This window comes from Lepisosteus platostomus, chromosome 11 (assembly GCF_059453375.1).
Source record: "Lepisosteus platostomus isolate fLepPlt1 chromosome 11, fLepPlt1.hap1, whole genome shotgun sequence".
NCBI lineage: Eukaryota > Metazoa > Chordata > Actinopteri > Semionotiformes > Lepisosteidae > Lepisosteus > Lepisosteus platostomus.
In genome coordinates, this window is record NC_142621.1 from 13544899 (window position 1) to 13570322 (window position 25424).

General features: G+C 35.8%; 3 protein-coding genes across 6 annotated transcripts; 2 read left to right on the forward strand and 1 right to left on the reverse strand.

Moving 5' to 3' along the window:
* Positions 1-60: 60 nt before the first annotated feature.
* On the reverse strand, positions 61-9979 carry mier1a (mesoderm induction early response 1a, transcriptional regulator). Of its 4 annotated transcripts, none has more exons than XM_088598533.1 (13): positions 9672-9979; positions 8475-8499; positions 8088-8233; positions 7493-7681; positions 7030-7159; positions 6728-6792; positions 6538-6610; positions 5708-5859; positions 5228-5309; positions 4885-4976; positions 2994-3040; positions 2520-2647; positions 61-1809 (listed from the first exon to the last, which is right to left on the reverse strand). In XM_088598533.1, exons 1-13 carry the CDS (start codon positions 9711-9713, stop codon positions 1475-1477), a joined length of 1506 nt encoding a protein of 501 aa, XP_088454659.1. In that variant the 5' UTR covers positions 9714-9979; the 3' UTR covers positions 61-1474. The 4 variants fall into 4 exon arrangements, with proteins under 4 accessions (XP_088454659.1, XP_088454656.1, XP_088454657.1 ...); XM_088598530.1 differs by having other exon boundaries at positions 2994-3121; XM_088598531.1 differs by having other exon boundaries at positions 4885-4979.
* Positions 9980-10637: 658 nt separating this feature from the next.
* dnai4 (dynein axonemal intermediate chain 4) lies at positions 10638-20389 on the forward strand. The gene is made up of 17 exons (XM_088598534.1): positions 10638-10795; positions 10954-11137; positions 11346-11533; positions 11697-11809; positions 12435-12591; positions 13034-13173; positions 13594-13773; positions 13889-14083; positions 14468-14631; positions 14954-15040; positions 15316-15467; positions 16696-16853; positions 17462-17586; positions 17972-18070; positions 18507-18733; positions 19471-19624; positions 20232-20389. The coding sequence occupies exons 1-17, from the start codon at positions 10746-10748 to the stop codon at positions 20280-20282; spliced, it is 2424 nt and encodes an 807-aa protein (XP_088454660.1). The 5' UTR covers positions 10638-10745; the 3' UTR covers positions 20283-20389.
* A 2750-nt stretch (positions 20390-23139) lies between these two features.
* On the forward strand, positions 23140-25295 carry insl5a (insulin-like 5a). Its single transcript, XM_088598536.1, has 2 exons — positions 23140-23389; positions 24386-25295. The coding sequence occupies exons 1-2, from the start codon at positions 23218-23220 to the stop codon at positions 24544-24546; spliced, it is 333 nt and encodes a 110-aa protein (XP_088454662.1). The 5' UTR covers positions 23140-23217; the 3' UTR covers positions 24547-25295.
* The last annotated feature ends 129 nt before the right edge of the window (positions 25296-25424 follow it).

Below are 25424 nucleotides of genomic sequence, written 5' to 3' on the forward strand. Positions count from 1 at the left end.
TAATCCATTATTTGATCTGTAACAACCCCCTAGGAGAAAAAAAAGCCATAAAACTGCATCAACTTTGCAACAGAATTTGTTTTAATTAACAAGTTGCTTTATGAAAAAAATGCACAATTCATCAGAAAAAAACCCAGAGTAGAATTATAACTTAAATAAGTCAATGAACATTATTTCAGAGGTAAAGCTTTAAGACAAACTGCATAATTAAAACTCCATTTATGCAAGTTAAAGCAAGAAGTACAAAAAACTATTTCAAGACATCCAGACAGCAGCAAACTAATATAGAACAGTTAAGCTATTTTAGCATACAAATGAGCCAACACAGCCTTAGTATATTACATCATTCTGGCCGTGGAACTAGTGGTGACTGATGAATAGCAACATAATACATGCTAGTTTAACAGCAGCAGCATTTGGATTTGAACTGGAATATGAACACACTGTTGCAGTGATTGGTATCATTTTAGCAGTACTTTCAGAGGAAAGCGAGTGTATTGCACTAAGCTAGTTCTATTTTAGAATGATGTCCCATACAAATACCAATCCACCATTTTATCTTGCAAATCAACTGCAAATTACATTTTGGTTTCATAAAGGAACATATGTGCAAGATCATTTTTAGGAATAAGGAATGTCAATGAACATGATAGCACAATTAAGGTGTCTAGAAAGCTGGATCCTGAAAACGACAGCCTATCAAGTAAAATAAAATGCCAATAGAGATTCACATCAATATTTAGTATCATTTTTGTCTCTCATAATGAAAGTAAGAACTGTACAAAGTAAGAAAACTATACAAACTTTACAGATCTCAATAAGTACTTTCTAAAAAAAACTTTCAAAGTCTACAAAGAATCTGGAAAAATACAGTTTGTATTTCTTCTGCCCAATAATCAGTAATATACAGGACATCACTGATGTCAAGATGATAATATAAACAAACCTTATGGATGCCCACAGGCTTATTTTTTCCTATAAAAACAAGAGGGTCTGTGTAAGGCTTCCAGGAGTTCTAGCTTCTTATTTGCTTTAATGACATGTAGCCCGATTGCTACACTTGTACAAAAAAGTGCAAGATCTTGTGCCTTTAAAGCTCCAGTATCCCTATTTTCAATGCAAGAGATATCTGGTTTGCCAAACAGTGACCTCTTGCATAAAATGGCTTAAGAGCATTTAGTATTATGATATGCTTAATAAAAATATAAATATATTTTCCATATAAAAATATTACCAAGAATTTGTGGTACAAACAGGAAATATTTTAAAATTTAGACAGGTCTTTGAAAGGGCATAATGTAGCTCTCACAGCAACATTACTTATGGATAGAAAACAAAATGTGGGTTGCAGGTACATATTCAATACAATCAAATGATTTCTTCTAGCACTGGTGAACCCTATAGGTCCCGGAAGCCCATCTTTGTATTCGGTTCAGAATTTGGTTTCGCTCTTTGAAAGCCTTATTCAGCAATTTCAGTCATTCTGTTGTAAAGTTTCTTCAGGCTTTACAGGAGAACTGGTCCCTTGCTCAGAAGTGCCAGCATTCTCTATTTCACTGGTCAAATCATTCTCAATCCTCCGTCTTTTCGCAGACTTGTCGTAGCTTTCCTCATGCTTGCCGTTTTCACTTTCTTCGCCAGCAGTACTTCTGCCGTCGCTCAAAGAGTCCTGTTTGCTACAACCGTTAGTGTCTTTGTCTAAGGCAGGTGGCTCCTGGTTGTGGACAGAAGGTCCGTTGGCCTGTGTCCCTTCACTTTTTACTTCATTTATCCCAGAAGGAAGGTCCCCCACAATATGTGCAACTATTCCTAAAAAAAATATTACCAAGAGTTTAGTGAATTCAGTCATCTTCATTACTCAAAGTAACACACGCAATAGTGATTAGAAAAGAGGGTAATTGAACAATGGGTTAATGTTGTGAATGAGATCTATATAATGGAAAAAAGAACTTTTTCTCTCTTAGATTGCAGGCAGAGAGGTTTAGCAAATACTGGGAAATCTCAAAATGGATTGAATTTATCTCCCTACAGGGACCTGATTCAAGTTTACGAGAAAATATGCAGTGATATATTTGTGGACTTTTTTGTTGTTTGTTGTGCTTTTTATCAAACAATTGTATTCTTTTTGTATGGCTACATACCTGCTGGCATAGCGTAAATAGTTCATTTTATATATACAATGTAACAAAAATGTAAGATGAAGGCAAATGTTTATTCTGGTGTTCTGGTTATGTTCCGTTTGTAAACCCTTTCATCGCTAAATAGAAAGTAAAAAAAGAAAAGACGGTAATAGTTGTCTCCAATTCAAACCATTCTATTCTCTAGAATGCAGCTCCCACAAATCCCATTAAATGAACTTTACTAAAAGAGACTTTCTGAGAACGGGAAAATATAAATTTACAAAAAAAAAAGGTTTCTTCACATTCCCGTTGGGACTTTTTTCATCCCGACTGGTTTTAAAGAAGGGGTGGAGGCTACATCCAGGTGTGGCGTTTGGAGGAAGAGGAATGCCGGCTCACCGTTCTGATTGCTGCTGTCATCCCTCTCCGAGTAACTGGTGCTGCTGTTGGAGGTAGTGGGGGGAGGAGAAGCAGCGCGGCTTGATGCAGCGCTTTCCGTCTCATCGAGGAGACGATCCATGTAATCTCTGAAAATTCCAAAAGGGGATTACAACTATTTACGTGTACCAGCTGTTCACTGAACGTGAAAGGCTTACACCCAAAACAACGACACTAGTGATAAGAACATATCTACGTTTCAATTCTTCAACCACAATTTCCACCTCATCAAAACATTTTCATTCCATTTACTGGTAATTGACAATGATTGCGGCTTCGAGATCCATTTAACAGCTATGCATTACAAAATAAGACTACACCAAAAATGCAATACATACATGTGTATCGAACAAGATGGAATATACTTTATGAGATGTTTAATAAATAAAGGGTATGTATATTTGTCTGCTCTAATTACCAATGGAAATAACTTACGTAACACCTGGATGAAGGTTGTATTTCCTTTTCCCAAGTCTGGTTTGCTGTGCAAAGAAATCATAACGCTCAGATTTCTTCCACATGTAATAAAAGGCCACACATTCTCCTACTGATCTAGTTCTCACCTGAAAAATTTAATTTATCACAAATGAAATTTCTATTAAAAATCAGGGTTATTAAAACATTGAGCTGCATGAAAATATTCATTTAAAAAGAATAAGAATAAATACAGTTTTACCATTTATTGTCACTTGCACATTTACTCATAGCTTTGATCTTTTTCCATGTAAAATTGTTAGCTTCACAGAATTTACTTTTTAAGCTTGTTTTATTTAAACCAAAGCTGATAAGGCTAGTGGCATATTCAAATTTGTTTAGGTTCAGAAGCATTCCATTTTCCTTCTGTATAAAAGCATTAATTGTGCCTTTACGAAGACCTTATATTGCTTTAGGTAAATCTAGAATAAAATGCATTATTGCAATGCATTGATCCGCTCTGGACAATTGCTTAAAAGGGAGATGAGCACAAAAACAAGTGAAAAGAGAGAACTGTTAAGTGTTCACTCATGGTCCTGGAGGGCTGCAATATCTTGGGATTTTAACTTTATCCTGGACATAAATATCTTACTGGAATAAGCTGTCTATATAATCACTGATTCCTGTTTACCTAGATTTGAGGATGGTAAAGTTATGTATAAAACCTTAGAGACTGCAGCCATCCAGTTTCTCCAGTGAACATCAGTGTTTACAGAGATTTTACTTAATTCAAGAGCCACACTTTAGATTAAACTGAGCAGCTGTTTCATTATGGCAGTTTGTGCACATTTGAAATAAAAACTGTTAAACTATATATCAACATTACCACCAAGTGATCACACTTGCCTAACTGAATGCAACTGATGAGGTTTATTTGGATTCTGCAAGTTGTGAATGCTAAATAAAGAAAAAGATTAAAAAAGGACATTCAAATGATCAAAAACCCTCTGTGCTAGGCAAGATGCAAAATATGTTTAGTGTTCCTTCAAGGTTTTGATACCATTGGACCATACTACTGGGCTAACAATGCATGATCAGATTTTTGTTCTGAGCAAGACAGTGTAATTCTTCTCAGAATCTTGTGACAAGATTCCTTCTTTAAGGCAACTGCTTAAATTAAAGGGGAACTGCAGCTCCAGTTTCTCAGACAGGTTATGAAATCTCAGTAACAAACCGACATTAGAGAAACAAACACAAATTTTGAAGTGAGCAGAAAATTGTGAACATGGTAAAAGTACTGCAAGTTGTCGCAAACCCCTGGTCTCGTCATGGGCCAGAGGGAGAGTTCCCACAAACTGTGATGTGAAGTGGCCCTTCCTGCCCACTAGTCACTGTAATGACTAATGTAATGCGATGTAGGAGCGAATACAGGTTGTGTAGTAGACATTACACCGCAGAAATGTTCCAACATAATCTGCATGCAGAGTTAACAAGAAGTATTTGCCTGCAAAACTGTCCTGAAATCCAGAACAATATTCCTATTGGATTAAAGAGATGTATTCACAAGCCCACTTGTTTACAGTGTAATAAGGCTGCTTCACATCACCAGAAGTTTTGTCGTCTCATTCTAAATCACAGAACATGATGCTGTGCATAGCTGAAAATTTTATTTTGTGATGTAAATTGGAGGTTTAACAAGTTACTGTTTACAATTTATGGCGGTTTGAAATGTAGTCTTCAATACTGATTCTTTCCATCCTGCAAATCTAAAAATTGCAGCTCCCCTTTAAGTCTACATGACCTACTTTTAGACGAATCTTGAAATTTTCAACAACTTATAACAGAGGTTTTTATGCATTTGTATAAAAATGTTCGTTGGCTTAAAATGTAAAAAAATCGAAAGAAAAATTACCTTGTTTGCTTGTATCAAATGAAAATCCTTTCCATAGGCTTTAAGTCCTTGTTCAAAGTTCCTACATTCTTCCTCTGTCCAAACAGACAGTTCTTCTAAAGACATAAGAGTAAAATGCTGACTCTTCAAGAAAGGCCATAATCACATTGAAAATACAAGCTTGAGAATACCAATGTCAATTTGAAAGATGTACAATTATACACTGTAATCTATTTCTGTGAAAGAACATACTTCTTGTGTCTACTTCTCAAACCTACAAGCAGATCTTTTTCAGTAAAGAGAGCACCATAACCTTAAAGAATGATTTATGACACCCGAAAATCCAGCATAAAAAATTCCTTACCTCTAGCTGCTTTTACATTAAACCTTAGTCTTCGCAAGGCTTCATCAACATCAAAATTACACTTCACCAACTCATAAAGGGCCTGAAAAAGTAATAAACGACAATAAGGGAAAAAGTGAGAAGGACACAAATTGCTGCTTATTCCTTTCAATTACTACATCTTTTTAATCCAGTTTAGAAAATTACAGAGAAGAGAATTAACCTAATATTTATTTTCTCTGCAGCTGAAATGTATCCATTGTAAATAAAAGTTTGAGCAATTCTTCACATAAATGTACATATGATGTCTGATACTACTGTAGACTTGAAGTGCAAATCCTCACAAATTTCACTGAAAACACAGAAAGCTGTAAACATAGCATAAAGATTTTTACAGATTTGCAAGACATTGTCAGGAAATGTTTCTAGTCAATTTCACATATACACTGCCTGAACACATTTCACAAGAAACAAATGCCCACATCCCTCTTTCAACTGTACCTGTTCGTTGTCCTTAATGTGAGATCCTTCAGGAATAGCATCTACTCCCTTTTCTTCACCTGTACGTTTGGAAGCCTCAGCCAAAAACTCAACAACTGCAACTTCAGGAAGGAATTCTGGATTCCACAGTAACTGGTCATCATTCTCATACACTGCATTGAAGAAATAACACAATTAGACTCACTGAAGATATTTTCCATCAAATGTAAAAAGTAAAAAAGCAGCAACGCTAAGAGTACACAGAGAATAAGAATACAATCAAGTTTACAAATGAGGGCAGACCTTACTCTATAGGGGCTTCCTGAAAGCCAGAGTATAATTTGCGACAAGATGGCTGGTAGACTTGTTCCATATTCCCACAATCTTAGGTATAAAGTAGTAGCTATTTTCCCAGTAAAATACACATCGCCTTAAGTTTTCCTTTCTGCCTTCTGGTTTCCCTCACTGATGAAATATACCACAAGACCAAACCTCTTTGATATCTCTGAAATGTGTTTCTTGCTATGTTAGATTTGAAAATTACACTGTCCTATATGACTGTCTCATATAAAATATTGCAGGGGCAGGTTAAGAAATTGAAAAATAAATTGCATATATGCTGGTATCCATGCTCTAAAGCGCTCGTTCACAATCCTAGTCCTGCCTTTTTTGCCAAATAAAAATGACAAATTCTGTTATTTCAGAACTACCCTTCGATAAGATGTGCTGCTTGAAATGCAAACAACCGGACCTTGAGTCGGGTTCAGTTTGTTTTTTACATGTTTTGTTGTACGACATCTTTAACTTCACTTGCTTTAATACACAGCACCAGCTGTATTATACAGAAATACCTTTCTCATTGTCTTTATATTTACAAAGTCCAGATGGTGTTTCAGCCTGGTACATTGACCCAACCATTATCTCCTGAAAAACAGCAATCATACTGCATCACTTGACATGCACTTTCCATTGTGAAATTTGTGCATTTTCTAAAAGTAAATTATGCACATTAATGCATTCATTCATTTTTAAGTTATTTACCTTTTTCCAGTCTTCAGATGGAATATAATCTTCATCTTCCTCTGATTCTTCTTCAGGGTCATTACCTAGGTTAAAAAAAGATTTAGTTAAAATAGAACATGTGCTGGAAGACTGCATCTATTGGAAATGACCGATTATCTTATTGAATAAATTAAATCAATGTTCCAAACAATTTTAAAACCCGCCGCTTTCCAAACAATCAAACACAGGTGATTAACAAAGTCTTGTCATTTGAAATAGCTTTAATAGTTGTCATAATGTAGGAAAAAGCAATATTGCATTGAGATTATTTTGCTACATACCTTCAAAATATTTGCATCTGCGTGATCGGATTAATTCTGACGTATCAGGAGAAGTGACCGATGGAGTTTGGTCATCATTTGAGGACTGAGTCTCATCCTCTTGACCAGACGAATCCTTAACCCTCTCATCCTGCATGACAGATAAAGAAGCAATATTTAAAAAAAAAAGAAAATTCTGAAAATATGCACTATAGGAGCCAAGGAATGACACAAGGACAAGTCAGTGATTCTGATTTCCATTTTTTGGTACACTATTTGCTGAATAAGGTGAAAAAGACTATATAGCACATAAATATCTATCAGTTTTTCCACTTTTGCTTATCACATTCTGAAAATGACCGATATTGGAAAAAGAACAAACTGAACCACACACAGGCTATCTTATGAATTATAAGACAGAAATTTCAGGCAATTTTGAAAGTACTATTTGATAAATGAATACATGACGGTACAGTAAGCTAACCTTATTCCTTTTCAGATCCCCAGTGCTCCCACTGTTCTCATCATTATCTACATCTTCTCCATCCTCCTCCTCCTCCTCCTCCTCCCCTTCTTCTTCTTCTTCATCATCCTCCTCCTCCTCCTCCTCATGAGATCCACCACTTCCATAACCATATAAACTCAAAAGGTCCTGTATTGGCATCTCACCTTCCTGTGACAAAACACACGCACACCTTCATCAACATGTTCAGGAAACTTTCAGTCCATATAAAAAAAAAATTCACTAACAATATGCTGCTTGCTTTATAAATACAGACATGACATCAGCTTCTCACAGAAAAATCTGATACTCTCTTATGCACTTAAAAAGCAGCTCCCTGCTTTATATTTTCACTAAACAAACTTTTTAGCTGATCAATTTATTGCTTGCATCACTACTTCAACACCTACTTCAAACGAGTATAATTTACTATCTAGCTGATACTCATGAAAATAGACAAGAAGCAATTTAAAATTCTCCCCCCACCCCACCCAAAGTGGCAAATGTGGAGGTCATTCATGTCTATTTTACTTTTGCTGCTCAAAATTAAAAAAGCAATTGAAGATACTGGACCCACCCGAGCAAGTTCCTCAATTTCAGCACTAAAATTCGTCTCCCCTTCCATTAGTTCTTCTTCTTCAAGGGTTCGTTCATCATCATAATCATGAATGAGCATCTCAGCAGAAGGGTCAAATTCATGGTCATCTGAGCCAGCTGAACCTCCTGACAAAGGACAATCACCCATTTCAAGGAAAAAAAAAAACACAGTATGAATACTTAAACTGGCACCAGTAAAAATAGTGTCGTGCAAACAATTAAGAAAAAGCAAATCAAACATTAGTGGAAGACATCGGATTGAACACAATCTCATGTCAACAACAAAGCAAGAAATTACCTCTGGTCTTGTGCAAAATAAAACTCACTGACAAATTCAACGCCAAGAGAAAAAAAAAGGGATATTTACCTGGGCTCGAATTCCCAAAGGAGGGCTACAGAAAACAAAACAAAAACTACGTTAACACGTCAGATAAGCAGGGTTAAAGGTTAGATCTGAAATGAGGAAGCTCTATAAAAAATACCCGTCTACACTCCTTAATTTCACAGCACTCCAAAACCATGATTAAGCATCCCGATTATCATTAACTACACGCAAAATTCAAAAAAGGAAAACCGTTTCAATGTTAAATGAAGCCAGTATTACGGTACAACAAATTAAATAACATTTTTTACTATAATTCGTTACATAGAGGGCAAAGGGCTAACAATAAACACACCACACTTAGCTGGTAATAAGCATCTGCACAGTATTTGACTTAGACCATTTTATACGATGTTCATTTTAACCGTAGTTCTTTGGCTTATGATATTATCCCCACTGGAAAAGGCATCAATGAAAAATCATCCGACGAACATTTTAGAACTACTATCCAACAACTGCCGCTTACGTCTTACAAAGCGAATCGCTTCTAAGCATACATTAGCTCAAAATGCTCCACAAGAAAAAAAACTGAACTGCTAAAACTGGCATAATTGTGTAATAAAAAAACAAAATTAAACTCCTTTCTCTTTGCAATATTTTTCATAGGTTGTGATGACCAGTATTTTCGCAACAAAAACTAGCTTAGGAGAATTTATTCTACTGTTCTGTCAAAATCGCGAGATTTAACGATGATCTTTTAAATATTGTTAATTAACATAATTACAAACCCACCGATACATAATAAAGAGACAAACGACCACAGACAGCAGTACTTAGCAGGCCTAGTGGATAAAACTGGAAGTTTAAAGGCTCGAAAAGCGCGCCTGAACTACTATAGCTGTACACAAATAAACTGGTAATTACAGCTAAGAATCTTCAAAATCATTTACGAACGCAAATCAAGACATTACAAAGCATCGCCTTACATATCAAAATTGAATACGCCGTTTTTGTGGAGTACCAATTATTTTTTTTAATTAAGAAATTACAGAAGTTTGCAAATAACATATTTAAGACAAAATGCAACAAGTTTGGACATTTTTCTGAAAGATTCGAGACAGCATGGATTTGAAAAATATTTTTCAGAGTTTTTATTACTATATTGTTTCCGAGTTTCAACAGTATTAAAATATTACGAAGCAAATCTATTTTACAGAATATTTATATGAGTTTCCTCCTTACCTCCGCCATGTTTGCTATGCTGAGGGTCACATTGCGGGTCATCGCCAGGTCCCGGATGGAGCTTGTTCCGGATCACGTGACTTAGGCTGCCGCTTACCTTTCGTGTCTTTCAAAGCACTTAATCAAAATAATCAAATCTTTCACACGCACTTAGCACATAATTTAGGTCACCATAACGCTTTCAGTTCCCTTTAAGCAGATGGCCCTTTTGACTTATAAGAAAAATAGCAAAGCAGCTTTTCAAACCCCTGTCTCTGTCGCCCCTTTTTCATGTTGGTAGTTTTCACAGCTGAGCTCTGCAGTATAGTAGCTAACGCGCTGAAGTGTAGGACAGGAGGGAGGAGCGTTTGCAAACTACAATATTTCTTCAGAATTTTTTAGGAGGTTTCAAAAATGTAAACCGTGTATATACCTTTCGCTGTAATCGAACGTCGTTCAACAATAAATAAATGTTTTATTTTTTTCCCCTGGATTTATGACGAGGTTTTATTTGAATTGCTAATCAAAGAGTCCCCATTGATTAAGCGCGTTGACCATGTGATCGCAGGTTGCCTTAAGAGCTACTGAGCAATAGACAACTATTTAAATAAAGTGTTGATATGTCAACTTAGCCTGGAGGAAAAATGTAGAACCTCTGTTACCAGAATACAGATTCTGCGAACAGTGTACATTTTAAAATCTTTCACTATGTTATTGGTCGTTCGCTCTTAACTTTCATGGGAGTTTTGGCAAGTCTTGCTTACTGAATTTAAGAAATGCGTTTGTGCAGTTATACAGTTATGGTACAAAAAAACCAAGGCCACAATACTATGTTGTTGTTATACTAATAGTTCAAAATTTTCCTTGCATAAAAAATCTCAATAACAGAGCGATTTGTACAAGGGCAGGTACCGGGCATAAAGAACTCTGACCCCACGCAGGCTCGCCATTAAAAAGGGGAGGAGCTTATTTCCATGGAAACCTACAACAAGACAGTTTCCACTATCCGGAAACATACTGGCGTGTTTGAAGAGAATATGTGAATTTAACTTTTCTATTTATTTTTCATTAACCGATTGTAGAGATATTACCAAAATGTCTCATAGCACTACAAAATTAAAGAAGCCAACTGTTAAAGTAACAGCGTAAGTCTGAAATAGCATCAAATCCTTAAATAGCCCGATTTTATAACAACCTCCTCGCTAAGGAGAGTAGTTTAAAACAATAATGTTACAGATTGCAATAATTTTGACTGCATGCCTTATGAATATATGTGATATATTTACTAAAATCTTCTGTTTAGGTCTTCCAGGTTGAATGTAAATGCTAGAATAGCGAATGCATCTATCTCAGGAATGAACAGATTAAACCAAAGTGTAATAAATCGCAGCGGCGTTGGGTCAATGAGCCGGAGAAGTGTGAGTTTACAAGGAGACTGCAAGACGCTCGATAAGAGCGCTCTTCAAACAACCAAACAAGTTGCACAGGTAAAAAAATATATATATATTTAAGGAATTGCTTTAGATGCAGCAATGAAAAATAAAACCGTAATAACCTGTTGCTTTACATTACAAACGTTGCCAAGGCAAAAAAAAGGAATTGCTTTAGATCCAGTAATGAGAAATAAAGCCGTAACAGCCTGGTGCTGTGCACTACTTTTTCTATTTCACTCAAATACATTTTCTGTTTTTGAAGGTATTTGATGAAAATGGGAAAGATGTCACTCCTCAGCCACTCTTCCACCCTGATCCAAGTGCAGTGCAGACCAAACAGAGCAAAATCTTCTCATCTCAGGAGACGTCAGCCAATGCGTCCGATTTCTTATCTACTATATCTGTGTACCAGACTGGGGTCAATGCAAGCTTTGCTGGGCCATTCACTAGGTAATGCAGGTATTATATTTGAAATCACAATCTAAATAAACCGTTGCTTTGTACAGTATGTATATACTGTATAACCAATCTCTTTGAAGGTGGCGTTTTAGATTACATTTGACTGTAGATTACTGTATGTGTGTTATGTAAATGACTATTTTCTTTATCACAGGTCAGTTTTTGGAAGCAGTACTGTTTCTAGATCAAGTCAATCAACGATGGAATCAATGAATGAGGAAATTGAGGATCCAGGTTCCAAGCGAGATGTCACCATCAGCCTTTCAGGTTACTGTCAGAGAATCGTGTCCTTTAGTTTGCTGTTCACTGTCAGGAAAAGTCCACTTAAAGGGCTGTGTTGTAGGGCCATTCTGGGATGTATAGTTTATCTTTTACTAAATGTTTAGAAAATTCTATCAAGTAAAAGAAAAAAATGAAGCAGAGTGGTTTGACTTGCTACCTCGCAGTGCTGGGTCCCTGGGTTTAATTCTGGACTTGGGATGCTATCTGAGTTTGTATGTTCTCCCCGTGTTCATGTGGGTTTCCTCCTGGTGCTCCAGTTTCCTCCCGCAGCCCAGAAACACACACCTGATCTTAGCCAAAAGGCCTGAAAAGCGCCTGTCCAAAAGCAGACTGGTAGGTTTATTGGCTTCTTGGAAAATTGGCCCTAGGTGTGAGTCTGTCCGCTCTGCCAAGACGTCCCATCCAGGGTGTGGCCTGCCTTGCGCCCGTTGCTGGCTAGGATAGGATCTGGCCCCCTCTTCTACCCCTGCAGCCTTGAATTGGAAGAAACAGTTAGAAAATGGATGGATGGAAAAGAAAAGATGAGAACATTGTCTAATTTTGAATTCACATTCTTAAAAGCACCTGCTTTATCAGTCAACCTCTTGACATTTCTCTAATGTGTACGCAGATGTACAGGTGAGAAGGGAGGAGGTACAGGAACAATTGACAGAAGAAGTGTTGTGTAGCATTGTAGACAGATGTTTGACTGAAACAGAAACCATTTGGCTATTGGACATGCCAGCTGTCATTGTGTCTTTGGATTCCGAAGAAGCCGAAACGATCAAGTAGGTTGTTTTTTGTTTTTCATTTGCCTGACGGAATTTAAGTTGTAAGTGTTCATTTAACATGTGGAGCCGATGTGTAGCATGACATCTGTTGATAATGAACACTGAAATTAGTGTTCAGGCGGTGCGATGGCTCTGTGGCTAAGGATCTGCGCCTGTGGCTGGAAGGTTGCTGGTTTGTATCCTGTGGCCAGCAGAGGAATCCTACGTTTGTCCCCTGAGCAAGGCCCCTTAACCTCAATGGCTCCAGGGGCGCCATATAAATGGCTAACCCTGCGCTCTGACCCCAAGCTTCTCTCCCTGTCTGAGTGTCTGTGTGTCTCTTGGAGAGCAAGTTGGGGTATGCGAAAAGACAAATTCCTAAGAAATTGTCTATAGCTAATAAAGTGATCTTATCTGATAAACATTCAATGTGGCAAATCATTTTTATGTTTATCCAAAGGGAGAAAAACAGCAGATATGAGGAAGTTTGTAAAAACAGGGCAGGCAATGACCAGTATGTTGAAAGGATGATGCAGACTTTTAATGGGGCACCAAAAACAAAAGAAGTTCAGTGTGAAAAAATCAACATGGTGGATGCAGGTAAACTGGCTCTTGTCCCTAGCACAGGTATATTAACAAACAAAACCAAAATGTATTGGGTATTTCTGACTTTTACCCAGGTTAAGCCTGAAACCATCCTCACTGAGAACACCATTCAACAGGGAAATTCCAATAACAGAATACTTATCCAAAATAGATTTTTACTATTGTTGATACACTCTCGTTGGTTTGGCGAAGTTGCTTAGTAATTTCAGACTAATATTTTGATTCAGCTTATTGTATTTTCCTCTCAAATTAGTGGAAGGTTGCATTCATGTTTTAAAGAAAGTCAGACTCCTAACCCAAACCTTAGCTAGAGTTAGATCCCTTCTCATCCTGTATTACTTATCCTTTGTTTTTAAATTCTGTAGTCCCTCATCTATTTTATTGAAAACTAATATCTTAATATATTGTTTTCAGCTGTGATGGCAACCACATGGGACATGTATGATACTTTCAACACCTCTACTGCAGAAGGAGAGCCTATAAAGGCATTGGAAACAGATAAATCTGTCCGCCCAGAAAGTGTTTCAACCCACAGATTGGATGCAAGCAGAGCTCCTGAAAGAGCAATGTCGATTATAAGTACAACAAGTATAAGTAAGGGACTTGAGTGTATCATTCCAAAAATACAATTTTAAATTTAAATGTTGATTTAAGTTAAGAAAATGGTTTAATATATAATATAAAATATAAAATAATCGCTGTGTTTCAGCTAGCCGTTCCAGTTCAGGGATGGATATAGAGAGTGCTGTCCTACCAATGATGCCTACAGAAGATGAGCTAGATCCTGAATTAATCCTGCAGTCTGAAAAATTCCAACAGGACTTATTTGTTATGGAGAGAATCCTCATGGAAAACATCTTTCAGCCCAAGCTGGCAGCCTATAGACAACTTCCAATACTTATAGGTACATTCTTATATTATTTGCATAATGTGAAAATTGATGGAATGTGAAATTCAGTTCTGATTCATATTGTTTATGATGGCATACCAAGTAATAATGCATATTTTAGCTGTATAAAAACAAATTTTGTAGTACTGCTTTGGTGATAGAGGACTTTGGATGAGGTGTGCATTATATGTATTGCATTATTATTGAAGATGTCAAAAATCATGAAATACTAATGAAAACCACATTGACAGAAAAAGAGTCAAATGATGAATTAAGCACTGATAAGTACAGTGTATTGTACATTGTAATAAGGAGGCTTAGTCTGAGACATTTATTGTTTTCAGTTCTGTGGTTTGTAGCCATTGACATGTAATTTACGAGACCTTTTACACTGTGTAGACCCCGACTGTATACGTGAAGAGGAAGGGGTTATCGAAGGTGACAAAGAAGAGGAGACCGCTGTAGAAACTTCGGCACCAGCGTTAGATCGCCTGTGGTCTTTTACATGTGATCTCACAAAGGGTCGCAATGTAAGCAGCATGGCATGGAACAAGAAGAATACGGTAAACATTTTCTTTTACAATTTTGTGTAGTTTCCGATCATTATTACTCAGGAATTGCACCTGATGCTTGCCTGGGATAGGCTGTGGTAGCCCTGTGACCTTGAATTAGAAGAAGAGGTTAGAAAATGGATGGACGGGCAACCCATTAATTGGTACTGCTTGTACTGCTGATCCTTAAATAAAAGCAAAGTGAAGCAGGCTGCATAGTGTATGTTATCCAAATGAACATTGGTGGAAAATCAAAAAATGCCATGAGAACTATCTAATTAATGTGCTTGTACCAGATTGTACCTGAATCTCTGTAATCTTTTCTCCCTTGTAGGACCTTCTGGCTGTTGGCTATGGGCAGTTTGATTTCAGGGACCAGAAATCTGGACTAGTCTGTTGTTGGTCTTTGAAGAATCCAATGGTATGGATGAGAAGCTCTTAAGATTTTTATATTGTATTAAATTCCAAGTCCTAGAATATTTTGGGTTTATATTATTACAAATGACAACAAGGTCAATGCAATGACCACATCTGTCTGATAAATTCTTTCACTTGGATTGAATTCATTTCAAGTGGCAGAAACCATTTATTTGGAATGTCATCTGAATTCTCAAATTTTTGCTGGTGCATCTGAGATTGTTGTTATAAAAAGATTATAACTAGTCTGTTGTTAATCAGACTGTATTCTCTGTTTAGTGGCCAGAAAGAATCTTCCATTGTGAAAGCGGTGTGACAGCTTTGGACTTCTCTGCTAATAGTGCAAATCTATTGGCCGTGGGAATGCATGATGGAAGTATAGCAATCTACAGTGTGCAGAGCAAAGACAAGACACCAGTAATAGACAGCAGGTGGGGCTGTAATCACGGAAAAATAGAACTAGAATTACTTAAATCCAGTTTCGGAGGAGTGCCATTCCTTGGGTCTTCTAGGCTTCTTCATTGCTTTAGCATCTGAAAACTAGAAGAGGGTGCTAAATAGGTCTGATTAAACCAATAATTAGCTCAATGATGTATTTAAGGGATCAGACAGAATGAAGACCTTCCAAGATCAGATCTGGATTAGATGCAGTGTACTGCATGTTTACAGTTCATTTTCTTTACATTCTTTAAGTATCCTTTAACTACGTAAATACTGCTAGTTTAAACATTTAATCAAATTGATGTATACCTTTAATGTCAGCATCATTTTTACTTAAAGAATAGTTAAAGTTACATTAATAAAAAGTTGAACCAAACTTCCAAGCCCATTAACTGAGAAACTAAGATGATGGTAAACTGAAAACAGTATAAAGAAGTATTTTGTTTATCTGTAGATGCTGAACACTTGTTATTTAAACCAAAGAGAAATCCCCTATCAATTTGTGGGTTTGTGATTTGCGTTTGGTGAGTTGTTTGACAATTTGATTTAAACTGGGCCTAAATGTCAAGAAAACAGACCATTTTCGAATGGAATTAAAACTGCATTTATTCCATATTAGAATTATTTTTTTTTAATTGTGTTTAAATGAGTTGGCACAGTTTTGTAAAACAATGTCCTAATGCTGTTTGGTCATTTATTTCTAGACAGTTCCTGTTAATGGTAGATTTTTAGTTTGATGTAGTTTCTCAATCTGGAAGAATGTGAGGGAAAGGATGTAACTTTAATATGAGAAGTGAGTCACAGTAAATATGAAGTTTTATGAGTTACATGGATCTTATTTCTTGTTTTTAACCATGCTTTATGTCATTTGAAATGTTCTTATTAGGTTCTTGGTTTTGCTTTTCATTGTGTCAAAGAGTGAAGCAAACTTCCAGTGCTTGGCTGCAGTAATTTAGTTGTAATGGGAATCTACAGTACATTCATGTTACAGTTTCATTAACATAATGTCATTATTAGTGTTCTAAAAGTGTCGCTTCAATGGGCAATGAATATGGTTTATTAAATTAAAAGCATACTGCGATAGTCAGCATATAAAAACAATATAAAATGTGTAGTGATATATTATACAGTACATGTTAAGTTGTAACTGACTGTACTGAGCTGCATTAGTCTTTTCTGTATGGTTTTAAGCATCTGAAATCAATTTTCATTTTTCAGTGATTGTGCTAACAAGCACACCAGCCCTGTATGGCAAGTCAAGTGGATAGAGCAGGAGAAGGGAACTACAGGAGAGGACAAGGGGGAGACCCTCATTTCAGTGTCTGCAGATGGCAGGATTACCAAATGGTACCTTAGAAAAGGCCTAGACTGCATTGGTAAATCATTTATTTCTTTTTATTCGTTTTACTCAATGGACACCACCTTTGAAATATCTTTACAAAGCACATCTTATAATTTTAGACATAGTGGCCATGCCTTACAGTACTGGAGCTCTGGGTTCAATTGCAGACTGGGGTGCTGTCTGTGTGGAGTTTGTATGTTCTCCCCAAGTTCTCTTGGTTTTCCTCTAGGTGCTCCAGATTCCTTCCACAGTCCAAATAATTGGCTTCTGGGAAAAGTGGCCCTGGTGTGAGTGTGTGTCTCTGTGCACTGTCTTGCAGTGGAGTGGTTTCCCACCCAGGGTTTATTCAGATTTTTGCCTGTTGTTTGCCAGGATAAGCTCAGGCTTCCAAATGACCCTGAACTGGAAGAAGTGTTTAGAAAATGGATACATGGATAATATATTTTTTCCTTTATTTTCTTGAAAAGAATGAAGAATGTTCCCTTAATAAGTTGCCGTTTCTGATGAATATTTCTGGGAAAGGGGGTTTACGGTGTGGCAAGAATCAGCTTGCTTTTTTTTAATTGAGTTTCTATCTTTCAGAATTTTAACTTTTGCTGGGAAAACAAAAATTTAAAGTTATTTTAATGTTTTTTTTCTCAGACCTGATCAAACTTAAAAGGACGAGAAATGAAAAAGTCAAGAAACCAGCAGGCGAGAAAGAACGAAAGACTGAGGCTTTAATTTCAAGACAGGCACCTGGGCTGTGTTTTGATTTCCATCCTAAGGCAAGTTTGACATTTCCTTTAACTAATTAATATATTATTAATGCATATTAATGTATAATGGCACTGCAATATTGACATATTGACACAACAATATTTTGATTAGAATAATTAGTCTTTCAGAACTGAATTAGTGATAAAGTAATCCGATATGCTGATTATGTCATATTTATTTGTGAACTTCTCAAATAATGGAATACAAGATTTATTAGTGACATTTCAGAGTAAACTAAATGTCTTCTGAGTTACATAACTAAGCATTTTAGATGGACTAATCCAGTAAATCAGGCAACCACAATTACTTTTGTGTTCTGGGTTATCCCAGTGAACTCTGTTATGTTGACATTATTATTTGGCATTGATTCACTTGTTTTTCATTTCCTTGCAGGACTCAAACATTTATCTGGCTGGCACAGAAGAAGGTCATATTCATAAATGTTCATGTTCATATAATGAACAATATCTGGAGACTTATAGAGCTCACAAAGTATGTCTTTGTTAGTTATTTTTTGTATATTATATGGAAGATGTAGTCTGTAACTTTAATGACTACATAGCTGTTTAAATCTATCTAGTAGAAGTATAATTTTTTATTTCTGTGGTTTTGTCTATAAAATAGTTTTAGCACTGTGGCTTATGTCTTGGTGTTTTCCTGAATCTCATTTCATTACTCAGTTTAATCTTTTAATGTACCCTTCATAGATATGAAGCTGTGTAGAATAAAAATATTTCAATCAGAAAGCCGTCTTGACTGAAGACGGTCAAGGTAATGTTTTGGTATAATGTTTTGCTTAAATATTTCAAGAAAAACACATCGGCTTTTCAGATGCTAGATACATACAACAACATACTGTATTTGCTTTCTAATTCTAAATGTATAATCTATCACCTGAGGAAAGGTTACATGACTGTTTCTCTTTCAGGGGCCTATTTACAAAATTGCCTGGTCCCCCTTTTGCCCTGATGTGTTTCTGAGTTGTTCAGCTGACTGGACTATTCATCTCTGGAGGCAAGATCTGTTTAAACCAGTTCTTGGCTTTGCCTCCACGTACAGAGCTGTGTTTGACATAATGTGGTCCCCTAAATTGGCCACTGTGTTTGGAGCAGTGAATGAAGGAAGAGTAGAGATCTGGAATCTTGGTTCTAGCATGTAAGTGTTCCCACCTAAAAAAACATTTTTCTTTCAGGACGGCAGTGTCACTTTGTGCGTGACTATGTTGCGTCTGTATCTGAACATTTTATTTTTTTCATTACAGTTTTTTCACTAAGAACTTTAAAACCTATATGTAAATTATAATAAAATGGAAATTGGACACTGTGAAAATAGACACCATTACTACTACTGAAATTTATATTCTAGTAGAAATATATATTCCAACAAATTGATTAGATTAAGTTTTGTTTGCTTGTCTTTGGTACTTTCAATAGACATCAGAAACAAGCAGGCTGTGAAGAGACTGTGAGACTTAAGAATGTAAAATTTAACCCCTAAAATAACCAATAACTGATTTTTTTAAGTTTCGTCTTTTGCCATAGTGGAATTTTCAGTTGTTTGGAAGAGACACTTCAAGGTTTGGGGTGTACATATGCCTGAGAGATGGTGACTGAATCCTGTCTGGGGATATGCTGCACATACCAGTTGGAACCTGTGTATCCTTGCCGTAAATGCACAGTCGTTACCAAATGAGCTAGTTTACTTAGTAAGACTATAGAGATACTGTATTAGGCTGTAAGTAAGTAATTTTTGTATCCTTTTCGATCTGCAGGTTTATCTGCTGTTTAACTTTAATAAAAGAAAATTAAATAATTTATTACTGTGTTAAGGACCATAGACACTATTCATCAATACAGTAACATTAGAAATAACACTTACATCATGTATTTCAGTCTGGACCCTATTGCTGTGAGCTCCGCCAGCCCTGGGATAAAACTGACCTCATTACTGTTTGCCAGTGAAACGGACTGTATTCTCGTTGGAGATAGTGACGGACAAGTCAGTGTTTATGAAATGAAGAACTTGCCTACTGGAAACAATACTCAGGTAGATCTAAATTAAAAAAGGAACAGACAAACATAAGAATAGCTTTTTATAATTCCAAAAGATGAATGAATACATTTTTACACATTTGATGTAATTAACATTATACAGTATTTCCATCCCATTATAGTGGGATGGGATTGTATTTTTGGCTTTTTTCACTTATTTTCAGTTTACAGTAGTTTACTAATTTTGTGACCTTATGTTTAACTGTAATAAGAATGATCTCAGTACCATATAAGAGTCACTTTATGATATGTCATTTTCAGAAAATTAGAGTGCCATTTAGCAATTAGCATTTATTACAATTGTCTGCACTCTCTTAAGTTGTTTGTCTGGTTCTTGAAAACAGAGAAACCTTATCTTGTCCATCTGAGCTCTTGTCAGTGATCCCTGAAAGATTTGTTTTTTTCACCCTGCTGAAATCTGCCAAGCTAATGTTTCACATACTAATGTAGCCATTTTGTTAAATTCACTGTTAGTTACCCATTTAAACACCAAGGTATGGCAATTAAAGTAGTGCATGGAAGTAAGTATACATCCTACTCATAGCTTGGGTAAATAACTAAGAAAGGTAATTTTACTTGTTTTAAATATTCTTTGTTCACAGGTGAATGCATTATACGACATAATCGGGTCAACCCTGGCAAGTCAGCTGTAATAAACATCAATACTGAAGACGCAAGAGACAAGTATACTGTATTTTGGGGCACATGTTGTTTGTGTATCACATTTATAATAGGAATCTAAATAAAATTAACATTTCCATTTTTTGTCATTCTGTTTACATCATGGATATTTAGACAAGTACAATGGTAGACAGAAAGTCTCATGTGAAGAAGATCAATCCGATTAAAGCATTTAAACTGTCTTATTCAGTTGACATTACCCAGAAATATACATCTTATTATTTAAGCTTTATATCCAGAGTAATAGCATAATACACTGTTCACAAAAATTAGACAATATCTGATTTTGAAACAGAATTATAAAATGTCATATGAATAAGCTTGGACTGTAATGTGGGATGGACATGCACAAGTTGTGAGGGTCATTCACGTATTAGGTGGACAGTTAAACGTGAAATAATACTTGAGGTTTTCACATAGTGGTTTGTGCAACCACAAGGCATGAAATACAAATCAGAGGTGATGGAGAATTTATACAACACTTATATTAATTCCTTTCTACTGTTTAACCAAACAACATCTAACACAAAATGGAAGGACACCTGACAGAATACTCCAGAGCACAAGGATCCAAAGCTTTGCCAGCCTCTTGTGTTCTTTTTCCCAGTAAGCCAGAAATATCACTGATGTACTGTACATTAAATGTCCCAGATGTACCCCCAGCAACAATGCTGGGCACTAGTGTGCTGTGTAACTGTGTTCAAAGTGTGACAGATCAGTAGAAACTACCATAGTAATCCACAAATGTGCAGGTTTTAGTGGAAACCATGATAGATAGCCCTATTTATATTCAACCTATGAAGTCAAGATGCAGACAGGCAGGGTAAGTCCATAGTGTCTTATCTAATATATACCAGCCTGCGATATGTGATATGTTTTTAGAATAGCAAAGGTTCGGTTTAGTATTCCAACATGTAGAAAATTAGTTACTAACTTCTAAATGGGCTAGACTAACTGAATGGCTTATTCTTGTTTCTAACTATTTAGTTTCTTATTTCTGGATGAACCATTGTGTTTGATCTTACAGGGAAACATGGCTTGCCAAGATGAATGAAAGTGGATTTCTCAGGATCCAAGTAGTAGAATCATTTTACACAGAATATATATATATATTTAATTTTAGAGAATATTTTTAAATATTTGGATTTGAACATTTCAACAAGAAACCAAAATAAACTTATTAACCAAACTACAGTACAATGCTTCTAGTTTAAAAGTAGTTCCCTGATTCATTAACATATATAGAAGAATATTAACTAATCTGAGTTTAAGACTTTCATAAATTAGCACTTTTTGTTCTGTTCTGTCCTGCTTGTGTTTAAAACCATTAAAGTCAACATTTGAATAAGATAAACATTAAAAGCTAGTTAAACAAAACCTGAAGTGCAATCATTTATCTGTACATAACTAGAATGTTTAATTTTCAATTATCACAATTAAGTGTCTGTATTTTGTTGGTAGAAATTTCAGGTACTTTTAGTGGAAATGTATCATTAAAAGATTATGGATCTGCAAAATGTGATTTCTTATACTTTTATTTAATATGTCACAAGGAATATTTCTTGCTGGTTAATATGCAGCTATAACAAAAAACCTTAGTGAAAAATATGCAAGCATATGTGAAGGTAGAGGTTGTACTGATATTCCCTCATTCACACGTTCATTTAATACTGTATATATTGTATATTAGAAACCCTGAATGTATATAAGAAGAAGTGATGAGCATTTAGAGTTTCAAACCTGATAGTGGTATAATAAAAATAAATAAAAAGAACAAACACTTAATAATTGAAGAGCATGTCATAAAAAATGTTTATCCAGACCGTGTTTAATACAGTGTATTATTCGAATTTAGTTAAGTGTGGAGCTGCAAGTTCAAATACAAATGATTATTTATTCAAGTAAAAATGCATTACATACTGAAAAATAAAAGGAAAGAAGAATTAAAACTTCATTTTGGCTGTGCATGAGGGGATAAGGAAGAGAACAAGAATATGAGGCAAAGGGTGAGTAAGGAGAACTAGTGACATAGGATGTGGGCAGAGAGGGCTAAATCAGGTTAATTAAAAATCTGGGAGAGGGATTTCAAAATTGTGGAAGACTTTTCCATAGAATTTGTATCCCAGTTTTGGTACATTTTGCCTTTCACACCTGACACAGCAAGAACCACATTTCACTTATCTTCCCTTTCCACCCTAACACCCTTTCTTTCATCAAGCTCATCAAAAAATGTACAGAAAGATCCTTTTCTGGAACGTTTATTCTAGGCTGCAGAATCACCTAAGCCACCAGCCACTGTAGCTGAAGTGCACATACAACACTGCAAACTATTTTCTGGGGGGATCAGAAGGTTTCCTGACTCTATTTTAGATTTTTTAAACACAAAAACAGTAACAGACAGTAACAAGACCAGAGCCCTTCCCAACACAGTGAAATAAAACAAGCCACTTCTCAATAATACAGCAAAATGATTTCTTCAACATAATAATAATCAATTCAGGCTACAGAGAAGTTGGCTACCACCTCTTCCCCAATAAAACTATACTACTAGCATCATCTAGTACTTAAATCCTGGATTTCCTAAAAAGATGCATTCTATAAAGAGTGCAATTTCAGTCCTTGCTAAGGTTGTAAAATGATGATTGCATGAGAGGACTTTTGCGAGTCACAGATGGCGTCATTAAACATTATGGAAAACATAAAATGATTTAGTTGAATGGGCAAGCAATACGAACACAGAAAGAATTAGAGGTGGACTTAGCCAATAGTAACAAGACAGCAGGGTATAAATTGAAAAGAAACTGCGGAGTTTAAAGACAGCAGCGCAGACCAGCTTCAAGTTGGAACACGAGTGACAGACGAGTTCACCATTTTCTTTGCAGTTGTTAAAGAGTTCCTCAAGACACAATGCGATCTGTGATCTTGCCTGCACTCCTGCTTGTTATGCTAGCTTCAGCAGCTGAAGTCCAGGGTGAGGTTAAGGTTGTCAAGTTGTGTGGCAGAGAATTTATCAGAGCTGTAATCTATACCTGTGGCAGCTCAAGGTGGAGAAGAATTCTGAACGAAAAAGAATTGATGGGTAAGTCCATTGAACTATTTAATATGGACAAATGGTATTTAAATGTAAAGCACAATTGCAAGGCTGAATATTTTCACTTATTCATGTATAATGTACAGGCTATTATCAGAAAATACTTTAACAATAAAATGTATATTAATAACTATGAAACTGCTTCCCGTAAAACTATTAAAATGTCTAAAAATCACTGGCAAAACTTAATTTCCAGATACACCAGAGTTCAAATGTTTTTCCTTTGATCTTTGAATGTGCTTCATTATACAGCTCTCTTCTTTATACAAAGTTTTTTTAAATTCAGATCTGCATTTAAAAAACAAAATGTACTGCATTTGTTTTGTGCCATTGAGAACAGGTTTAGTATATTGCATGTTTTCTTTTGCTGACCACTAAATTTATACATTATCAATACCATATATTTCCATTGTCGATGAAGGACTTAATTAAAAGTTGTTTTGAGTAGCAATCAGATTCTGCTCTTACCATTAAACTACTTTATTACTAGTGCCAAATTCAGTTTTCAAGCAGCTGAAGATCATTAACCTTTTTACTGACATTATTAAAATTAATTAACATTAGACTGCTGAAAAACAACACAAACAGAAGATGAAATGAGCTACAGAGGAGCACCTATTACTTTCAGACTAATGAAATGCCATCTGTTTACAAAATGGAAATGGATATATTTACTGTAGTCTTGTGTAGTGTCTGGGGTGATTTGTTTAAACTGTTCCTGTCAATGTGCTTTTTTGTTTGTGAAAACCTTACAAAATATGTTTTAAGCCCTCACAAGTATACTTGTGTAATACAAGTATAAACATGAATTATGATTTCACCAATGAACAGCAAATAAAAAATAAAAAGGCACAAACATTCAAAATGGCTGCTATACTGATCGATATCTTCATCATTTATAAAATAAAGGATTTACTACAGTATATTCATCTGCCTTGCACTTTGAAACAATGCACTTCTTTCCACTGTACTGTAATTGTCCAGGTTTGGCCAGCGACAACACTGATAACCTGGAGACCCTGGGCTACAGAGAACTGGCGGAGCCAGATATGGGCCTCCGAACCAGACGAGACCTCAACCAGCTTCTCACCACAGCCTGCTGCCAGTGGGGATGTAACAAGAAAGACCTGAGCTCTCTGTGCTGAAGGAAGGATTATATCCACAGCAGCACAGGGCAACAGCATGGAGGAAAGGACTTTTTCTGACCTGATTAACACCTGACAAAGACAAAAGTCAAAATTAAAACTGCCACTAGCGTTGCTTAAAACATTTTTCTTGATATGATTTTCATATCAGTTTTTGTTGAAAATCCTGTTGAATCTGTAGGAAACACATGTTTAAACAAAACTTTGTAGTCATAAAAAAGCATTAATATGAAATACACATCTAATGGTTAATCTGTCTGTGCCATTTTATCTAAATGGATTATATTGTGCATTATGATGCAGGTCTGTGTGCTTCATTTAGATTTTTTTGGTTTACAATTAATGGGACATTTACCCAGGCAAAAGCATTTTAGAGATTCACTGCTAAAAAGTGTTATTTCCATCTTTTTACATTTTAAATCCCTCAGGTGGATGTTTAAAATGAGAAAGAAGAATGAGTGTTCATGTATAGTACATATAGTCATCATTGACTGAGATCCTAATTTCTTGGAGTTATACTTGGTGGTAAAAATCAGGGAATTACCAAAAACTTGCCTTAAAATGTGAATGTTTTAAATGTCCTGTATTTTTGCTATGAATAGCTAATAAATAATACTGCATATCCTTTAAAGCTGCCCAAGAAAATCTGAATCAAAACATAAGCCTGCACTGTACATTTTATTATCTCTAAATGTGTCAATGACTGAAGACTCACAATCTCAAATCAATAAAGCTTGAATACAAACCAACCATCTCAACACTAAATTGAAATTTTGTTTTAAATGCCATCGCCAACAAAAATGCAGCAGCTACACATCACTGAACAGAATATGAAAAGGTTCTGTGCTTTTAGAACACTTCTGAATTGAAACACATCT